General features: G+C 34.5%; 1 protein-coding gene across 1 annotated transcript; it reads left to right on the top strand.

The window, feature by feature from the left end:
- Nucleotides 1-1,839: 1,839 nt before the first annotated feature.
- On the top strand, nt 1,840-2,526 carry LOC148574845 (uncharacterized). The gene is made up of 2 exons (XM_088505970.1): nt 1,840-2,306; nt 2,390-2,526. Exons 1-2 carry the CDS (start codon nt 1,946-1,948, stop codon nt 2,524-2,526), a joined length of 498 nt encoding a protein of 165 aa, XP_088362096.1. The 5' UTR covers nt 1,840-1,945.
- The last annotated feature ends 7,630 nt before the right edge of the window (nt 2,527-10,156 follow it).

The raw sequence follows: 10,156 nt of genomic DNA, 5'->3' as shown, positions 1-10,156 counted from the left end.
ATGGTGATTCTGCAGAGGAAAGCCAATGTCATCAACTAGTATTTTAATTGCCGTGGTTTATGTTATTTTCTTTTGTTTCTTTGTTTAGCTTGTTATTCCACCAAATATAATCATTGTACTAATTATTTATTATAATTTAACGGTAAGATTAAAAAAAATATTTTACAGACAAATATTAAGTAATTTATGCATCTCATAAAAAAAAAAAGTAGTGTAACTATTCCTAAAATATTAAGTAATTTGTTTTAGTAATTTGGTTCAATACTATGAAAAAATAGTTTAAATAAAATGAAGATAAAGTTTAGCTTGTTTTACAGACAAATATTAAGTAATTTAATTTTTCTTTTAATCTACATTACATACAGTATCTATAGTAGCTACACAACTTTAGCAACACCTAAGTGTATAATATTTTTTATTATTTAACAACACTTTTTAAATTAAAAAGTGAAAATAAAAAGTATTACAAGAATTTAAAAAGATGTGATTTTAATTATAACAAGCAATACTTTTTATCCAGTAAAAAAAAAACAATACTTTTTAGATATTGCTAAAATTGTTTAAACACTATAGCCACCATAGTTATATGTAGCATAGACTACTTATATATATAGATTGCTTTGTTATCTTTCTTGGATTCATTATTTTTACAAACTCAAGATCAAAATCACGATCGATCTATGACTGATACTTTCCAAATTTGGAAGTACATTTACAGGTTCTTGTTGTGGGTTTGCTTGTTCATGAGTGCCCTTACGACTTTCTATCTTCAGCTTTTGTTTTTTATTATTAAATGGGATTATCTTAGCAAATGAACTTCGTCTACCATTTTAATCAATGTGTGCCCAACCGCCCATTTCTAATAACTAATTCCATAACACGGACCTAAATTCTTGCATGTTACAAATAAAGAAAATAATTATCATGTGTCCATATCTAATCTGTTTTCATGATGGATTTGAAATTCGAACAAATACTTCCATGTCTCCCATCTACAGCAATAAGGACGCGAAACACTCAAAATTAAATCAATATCAACAATAGTATTATTACAAGAGTAAATAGCCATTTTTTATTATAAATAATTTTATACCATAAAACATTAAAATTATAATCATAAAAAATAAATTTTAATTGACAAAAATATTCAATTATTAATTTGTTGAAAAATAAATTAAAATATCCAAAATACTATATCTTATTATCTTCACCCGGCTCATTTTTTTATATATAGAAATTATTATGGTATAACTCAATGAAATAGAGGTGTATAAAGATTTTACACTGCTATAATGTCAGTAAAAATCGCTACCTATATTTCACTTTTTTACTTTGTTTTTTTTTTTTTTATTTGAAACAAACCAAACGCAGGTTGTGTTTTTCTTTTGTAACCTTTTTTTTTTTAATTTAACAAAACACATCTTGCATTTTAGGAGTTCCTTTTTTATTTTTTTTTCGAAAAATCAAAACGCAGGTTGCGTTTTAAAGGTGCGAAATTTTTTTAATGAAAATTGCAAAACGCAGATTGCATTTCGTAAAGAAAAATATTTTAATTGAGAGTCTTGCCTGTAAATACGAAAGTCAATTCATCCGGATTTATACCTCACTTCTACTCCCATTCCTCTTTCTTTCATATTTTTCATACTTGTGAGTTTTTTGACAATTAATTAGTGTCAAAAAAGTTGGGTTAGGTGAAGTTGAGGTTATAGAAGGTATTGCAAATTTGCAAATGTATTATAACGGTGGGATTATACTAAATACACACGAGAAAGTGACTTTTATTTGTGAACGCCCGTTTTTCTTTGCTATTCTATGCACCATGAATTTTGTAGAGTTACAAAATGGTCTTTGTGAGAACATACAAAGTCACATTTCAAAGAGGATGAACAACATTTTATAAAGAAATCATGTACAAGCATTTGTTGGGCTGATACAGTTTCAAATAATGTCCATCACTGATGATGCATGTATACAGCAGATGTTCTATATTTATCAACAAACTCGATTTCACGTGCCGTTAATAGAGCTTTACGTTGAGTTTGAACAACATATAGTGGACGCGGTTGGTAATGAGGTTAATGTTGATGAGCTCGGGAATATAGATTGGGAAGAAGATAACAACGACAGTGAAGAGGAGTTCGAAGCCAACTACGAAGTCGATGACGGAGACTTGGCAGGAAATCTGGCGATGCAAAATAAAGCAGATGCACATGTAAACCAGCACCCCTTTGGTATTTTGTCTTTTATGCGAACTCTGGATCTCACATCCATGCATGTCCCGGAATTTCCTGAGTATGCGAATATGGGTATGTTATGGTTATTAATTAAAGTTACCACTACCATTTCTTTTGTTTTCCTTGACCAACTAACGGTGGTTCGCTTGTCGTAGGTGAAAGCAATGTTGCGGCGGAAGATGGTGAGTTTAGTGCTGGAATAGAATTTGGTTCTAGAGAATCGGTGATATCTGTAATCAAAACCTACACTATCTTTAGAAGAGTTTATTATACTATGTATGAGTCTGAGTGATGCATGAGCATCTTTCCTATCTTTTCCTAGTGAATTTGCATTCAAATTATTGAGTTTAATCAAGAATTAATTATCTTTTAGGAACTAAGGATTCTACTTTGATTCATGTACAATTCTGTTTATTTCAGGTAGCATTCGAATGGATTTGATGGAGTTTCTGTAGAAAAAGAGAAGAAAGCGAATGATGCTGTCAATCCTGACCTCTCTGCACTCAAACCTGAATAACTCGAGCTACAGAAGTCCAATTGACGTTAATCTAGTGGCATTGGAAAGCTAACTTCCAAAGCTTTCCAACTATGTATAATAGTCTATACTTCTTCTCCATCAATCCTGCAAGGGTGGCACCTAACTTGAGGTTTCTCAAGTTAGGTGCCAAGATCAACTAAAGCCATTAATCCAAGGCAGCCAAGGTGGCACCTAACTTGAGAAATCTAAAGTTAGGTGCCAGGACAAGGGAAGCTTCATCCAAGGACGCTGCCAAGGCTTCTCAAGTTAGGCGCTAGACATAACATCAACACGCAAATTGGTGCTGCCCACTCCAAGTTAGGCGCACTCATTCTCAAGTTAGGCGCAGCAACACACGCACCAAGCGCCACCCCTTGCTGCCCACTCCAAGTTAGGCACCCCAATTGCCAAGTTAGGCACCAACACCTATGAATCAAGTGGTCCCCAACTCTCCAAGAAGCCAACACGCAATCTTCTATTAATTCTGATTTAAACTTTATTTCGTTTAAAAATAGGAAAATATATTATTTAGTTTTAGAAAATATATTTTACATTATTTAGGATTAGATATAAAAGGAAAAAGAATCAGCCCTTCGGACTTCTCTTCTCTTCTACCTCATTCCACAATTTACAGTTTTTCTGAATCCTAGTTTTCTCTCTAAACTATGAGCAACTAAACCTCCACTGTTAAGGTTAGGAGCTCTGTCTATTGTATGGATTGATACTATTATTTTTCTATTTTAATTTATGTACTGATTTCTAATTCAAGAGTTGTTTTTGTTCTTTATCTTATGAATTTGGGTGGAACGGAAGTATGACCCTTGTTCTAATTGAGTTCTTGTTTAACTTGAAAAAGCTCTTTATTTGAACAACAGCTTGAAAACATATTCTCCTAAATTTCTAATTATCTGGACTTAACGGAATACGTGACATATAATCCTCTTATATTTGGGTAATTAGGATTTTTGTGGCATATAAACTAGAATTGAACTTCACCCTCTAATTGGAATTAAGTGACCAAGGAATTGGCTGTTGATGAAAGTTAGAGGAGACTAAAAAGGTCTAAGGAATTAGGGTTTAGTCACATATAGTTTGCCATAAATTGAATCCTGCATGATTAAAATAGTTAGTGAGAAAAGTCAATCCGGAAGGTAGATATCTCTGAAGCCTTAACTGTTTCTCCATATATATTTCACAACTTGTTTACTGCTTGCTTTCTGATCTTTTGAATTTACTGTTTGATGCATTTGAACTCAAAACACTCTTTTTTGTTTGTCTAACTAAGTAAATCATTTAACCATTGTTTCTTAATCCATCAATCCTCGTGGGATCGACCTCATTCATTTGAGGTACTACTTGGTATGACTCGGTGTACTTTCCGGTTAGTTTGTGGTTATAAATTCCGCACCACTGAGCCGCAGACATTCTATGCAAAATGCAAGGAGTATGGTGCAGGGTGCGATTGGCTTATCCGAACTAGCTTGATTTGAAAGAAAGGTTGATGGGAGATCAGGAGATACAATGGCAAACACACGTGTACCATGGGGATGTTTTCACAAGATCATACCAAGTTAGACTCAAACATAATTGCAAATGCTATTAGGTCGTTGGTTGAAGTAGACCCGTCAATAAAGGTAAAGTCTATTATTGCAGAAGTTCAATCTAGGTTTAACTACACTATAAGCTACTACAAGACTTGGTTGGCAAAGCAGAAATCTATCGCAAAAGTTTTTTGTGAATGGAAAGTTTTTTACTAGAATCTACCAGTATGGTTGAAAGCAATGACTGCAAAGATGTCAAGTTCTCGTGTTCAAATAAAAACGCTCCCGGTTCATCATGAGAGTGAGGAGGTTCAAGGTGTAAAAGTTCTCCATCATATTTTTTGGAGCTTCTATCCGTATATTATATAAGCCCCAAACTTTTTGAAGTTAGATTAAGAACTAGTTTGGATATATTTTATTGGGTCGAAGTTCGATTTTCAAAAATTATTTTATTAAGGGTGATTAAATCAGGTTTTGATAAATTGAGTTTGAAATAAATTAAGGTTTTATCTAATTTAACAATTATTGAGTATTTTTCCTATTTACAATTTAAAGTTTTAGAAATTTGAAAATAATGAGGTTTTAACTATTTAAATTTAAATAATTGGGATTTTAGTTTGATTTTATGAATTGAAGGCAAATTAATTTATTTATCTCTAATTTTAAATTAAAATACTCAATTGAAAATAATTTGCAAGTTAACAAATAAATAGTATTTTTTTATAGATAAATAAATTATATTATATTTAGTTTTCAATTACTACCCTACCCGGCCCCCAATTCTTTTTAAAATACCTACACTACCCTTTTTCCCAAAAATTAATTCCCTAATTTTGCAATCCCTAAATCCATAGACAAAAGACCAAAGAAAAAAAAAGAAATAGGGGAGAAATCAGAAGAATGGAGGAAGAGAGAATAAGAGAGGAAGAGGATGGAAGGGATGGAACCGGGAAGGGTTTCACCGTTGATGCTGTCGAAAGAGAGAGAGAGAGAGAGAGAGAGAGAGAGGGTTGTCGCCGTCATCGCTGCCATCGTTCATGCTGAAGCATGTCATCGGAGACGACAAGCTGCTGCGCCATCCTCTTTGTTTTGACACTGAACCACCTCAGCCACTACTTCGGTCCCATTCCACCACCATAGCCTCCTATATTCTCGTCTTTCAATCAGCACTTCCAAATCTCAATTTTAGAAATTTGATTCCAAACAATACTCAATCAATACAAACACATAACTCATATTCATCATCCTCATCAATCATCATCAAAACCATCAATCATCAACTCATTCTCAAGATAACTCAACATTTTCATCAAGATTACTAACCCTTAACATACTTACATAATTCAACCTATCTTATAGTCATTTAGCCTACGTTTTCACGTCACATTATATATTATCTAGGAGAAACCAAAACCATATCTTGGCTGATTCCTCCCTAAGCTTGGAACGCCACAAATATCACCGTTCCACAAACGTCCCAAGCTCCAAGGCATTCCCAAACGAAATTCCCAGCCTCAATGGTCCAAAACTCAAGCTTCCAACACCACCAACTTACCAACGGAAATTTGGGACAAGACCCATCAAGCCTACAAAGCTAATTTGATCCACTTTATTCGATGGATTTTGTAGAGCTCGACGTGGTGGTCGTACGGCCGCAAATAGTGTAGCTCTGGATGGAAAGATATGGTGGAATTAAATTGGAGCCAAGGGTTTGCTTATGCTTCTTCTCCCCCCCCCCCTTTATGTTTTCAGCATATTCCCTTATGAGGGTGGGAAGATGAGCTGAAGCTCTTTCATTAAAACGGTACTAGGTTGGGCCTTGGGCCCAACGTGGGTCCGGTTCAACCAGTTTGTCCCGTTGACTTGTTTTTGGACCAAAATCTTTAAGATTAGTGTCAAAATTTGTATTTTTAATATTTTTATCTTGTTGTATTAATAAAATTTAATTTTCTAATTTTTTTAATAATTAATTTATTGACTAATTATTCCTTAATTACGCAGGGTTTACATAGGTAACCTTGAGTTATTGATGTCTGATATTGATTAATGATTTAGAGTTGTTAATTGATTTGGTTTCTACTAACAATATCCTTTCACTAAATCTAATTAGTGAGTTGGTTAATATGTGTAGATTGAGATCAATTATGCCTATTTATTTTCTCCCGATGTCAGGGATTGACTAGTAGGATTAACTCTTTATAATCGTCATGTTTGTGGATTGAGATCAATTATGTCTATTTGACCTTAACTCTCAACCCTTGTCAAGATCCTTTTCGCATTTCAATTTCTCTTCCATTTCTTTAATTTCTTTCATTTTAATTCCTTACATCGCTTCTTTAGTTTCTTGCTATTTACATTTCTTGCTTATTATTTTTCACCTCTGTTTTCTATAGCTAATGATACGCACACCCGATTGCAATTTTGTGGGAGAACGACCTGGAATTAACACTCCCGGTTATTTATTTTGATTTGTGACAATATTTTCTAAACTTTGATTTGGGCTATTTGTCAGTCTTGGACTATGCTTGCAACAATTTTCGAGTTTTACAACTTGTGAAATTCTAGACCAATATCCAACTCGCATTAGCTTCCCTCACGTGGTTCAATTCACTCCTTTCCGAGGGTATCTTCATGTTCTAAGATTAGTTGAAGCAGTTCCTGAACAACCTCACTACAAAGAAAAGCCTACCTATAACATACCGTAACATATTCTTTATAATCCAAAATTCGAAGTAACCATTGCGGAACTACTTGGACTGCTTTAACTCTTAATGCCCCTCGATTGAAGATCGCCCATTCCAATCCATGCTCATAACCCTGATGAAATGGATTTGAGAAAGAACTCCTTAACGAAGGAACCTCACCGAAAGGTCCACCTACACTATAAACAAGATCCAAGATCATGAACATAACTATATCCAGTAAGAAGAGTGATGAAAAGTAGTAAAGGCTAACTACAAAAGCCATGACTACTTTCGAAAATTATCTTCCAAGGATGTTAGCTCAAGGTGCAACCAACATCCATCCAAAGAAATATGAAACACCTTCTACATACTTCTAAGTGTCTCACTTTTCCAATCATACAATGAGGTTTGCAAGGCAGAGTGATTCCCTTATGCATCACCCTTGCACTCAAGGACCTTTTAAGACACGGTTATTCTATAAATACCATCAAGAAAATTGGCATGATGTAAAAGCCTATAAAGACTTCCTAAAATGGGTCGAGTAAGGATGCACGAGGGGAAAATTCCAATAATACGCGTTGCAAAGCAGAGAATAAGAAGGAAACCTAGAAGAAACACCAAGTCCAATGGTAGAACCCAAATTGATTGGTTATAAATGTATTTATTTTCTAGATTCTAAGTCAAGTTCTTCTACTTCTCATGAAATATCACTTGGCTTTGTGTTTTATCCTTCGAGTGTGATAATTGATAAATTGTATCAATTTCTCCTTTATTTTAGATACAATTAGTTTTGATATTTAGGTTGTGTCCATAATATGTTTTGTTTGAGTTTTGTATTGAAATATAAGCACACAATTAAAGTAAAATGCATCACAAGAAATTATAGTGATTGGGTTAGAGCAAATGTAGATTTATGGAAAGGAAAAGTCAAGATCTACAAATTTCATGTTGATTATATTCTCCAGTTCTCAAGGATTCTAGGTGAAATTCTTTGGAGCTATTTTACTGGTGCCATGAATGCTTCCAATGCTTTTAAACCTTGACCTCTTTCGTAATAATTGAATCATAATTCGAACTACGAAGGTCCAATTCAAGTAACTCTAGTGGCATTTGAACAACAAAACAAAGATATAATACCAAAAAAAAAACATGCAAAAAGAGTCCCGCTAGGGAGCCAATGAAATATTTATACAATGGGTACAATAGGTTATTTATTAGGCCCAATATAAATTAAAAATGAGAATTAACTCCTTTTATCCTAATTCAATAATGCCTGTTCATTTTTCTTTTAACCCTTGATTTCAAAATTTTCCCCAATTCCCCTTTATTTGAATAGACAGTCACGCTACCCCCCAAACCCCCACTCTCGCTGCTGAACATCCCGTCCCCTTAGCCGCCGCGTGACCTACAACGTGCCTCCGTGCCTGATAAGCAATTCCCGGGCCAACCTACACCACGTCTGTCCTCCGTTGTTGACAGCAACCGCTGGGCACTGTCACGGCTGAGCATCCTCCAGTCGAGTAGCCGCCTAACACGGAGCCTCAGTCGCACGCGACCGCCCTTGCAGAAAGCAACCGCTGCGAAACGTGGCAGCTGAACACCCAGTCGTAGCTTCCCCGCGTGTTCTGGCACCCCCATCAACGACGAATCGACTTGCATCACCAAACATCCTTCGTGCTCGCCATCCTGCGTCAGCTGGCGGCCTGGGTCCTCCCTCTTGTATGACCATTGGATGGTTGACGGTCTCGTTGGAGTGACTGCCCGATCTTCGACGTTATACGGTTAGTGGCTTGAAGTCTTGCTCCATGATTCATGTTTCTGCTGTTTCCAGTGGTCGATAATGTTTATTTTGCTGAGTTGTTCAACTTATCACAGTGAAAACCTCACTAGCTGCATGTGTATTTTGTTGGAACTTGTTGAATAAAATTATGTTTTAGATGGTTGCATTTGATTGAATGTATTCGTGGGAAGATTTGCAAAATCTTGGTTCAAATAAGGCATTTTTTCCCCACGCTGTGTGGACCATTGCATGCAATGTTATGTAAACCGGTTGACCATTGTCGATATCTAGTTGACAATAACTAGATGGTTACTTTTGCATGTTATCGGATGGTTGGTTTCCATCAACGATCACTTATTTGCTTAAATGTTTCATTTTTTTGGTAGTTTTTTTTTTTCAACTTTGAAGGATTCAAACTTGATCATGATATTGAAACAACTGCTTGATTTAATTGTTTGCTATTTTCATATAAGCTGATTTGGTAAAGTTGGATAATTTAGTGATTTAGCCCAATTTTGGATTAAGTGTAAGGGTTTCTCTCTTTTTTTGTAATTATTATTTTAGCTTTCCTTTTGATCGATTATTTTAATTTAAAAAAACTGGTTTGATTTGCTGGGCTTGTTGATTTATGTTATTTATAATGAATTGTTATCATATTTTGTATCATGGCCTTAATATAATGAAGATGAAAATGATGAATGGAATGAGATATTTAGATGAAACAATTATGGTGGTGATTGGTTTCTATGATGATCAGTTTTTCTTGGACTGACATAAGAACAGTGTTTTGGGAAAGAAAAGAAAATCACTTGTGTTTAATATGCATCCTCTTCTCCTAGTTCAAGACGTAATTTTTATGGAACGTGTAAGAGAATTTTTCTTGGCGGCTTGTCCTACGCTTGTTCAAAACTTCAGATATGTAACACAGCATTTGAATTAATTCTTCAGTTGATTTTCTTAAGCTGTCAGGTTTTGAGTTTGCAGAATGTATTTAGAATTACCTAATGAATTAAACAAATAAAAACTATCATATACATCAAGTTCAGCTTCAATTTTTTTTGTTGAAAAACCATGCACATATCTCTAATTTAATCTTCTTCTTGTTCCATTCAAAAAGTAAAAGCATGCTCCTTTTTTTATTATTTTTTCTCTAATCACTGTGATAGTAAATCATTCACTGAACAGGGTTCACCCAATTTATTTTTCTTGTATATCATAGCTTTCTTTTTGGAGAATGGGAAAAAAGGTTTTTTTCCTTTTTACTACTGAGTTGCTGAGTTCTGTATGGCTTTTTTTCCAACTCTGGAAAGAAGAGTTAGAAGCTACCATAGCACTATATTAAGCCTTTCTAACTATTATGTTTTTTGGGCCATTTTTTTATTTTCCTTGCTTGCTGCACT

The sequence above is a fragment of the Arachis ipaensis genome, chromosome B2 (assembly GCF_059453495.1).
Source record: "Arachis ipaensis isolate K30076 ecotype BB chromosome B2, ASM5945349v1, whole genome shotgun sequence".
Lineage (NCBI taxonomy): Eukaryota > Viridiplantae > Streptophyta > Magnoliopsida > Fabales > Fabaceae > Arachis > Arachis ipaensis.
Note: the sequence above shows the minus strand (reverse complement) of the source record. Positions and strands in the feature narration are given on the sequence as shown.

Bases quoted from the DNA above. Each gene is read 5' to 3' on its own strand.
- LOC148574845 (XM_088505970.1), top strand. From the start codon at position 1,946: ATGTCCATCACTGATGATGCATGTATACAGCAGATGTTCTATATTTAT. The intron at 2,307-2,389 runs GTATGTTATGGT...CGCTTGTCGTAG, and splicing joins TCCTGAGTATGCGAATATGG to GTGAAAGCAATGTTGCGGCG.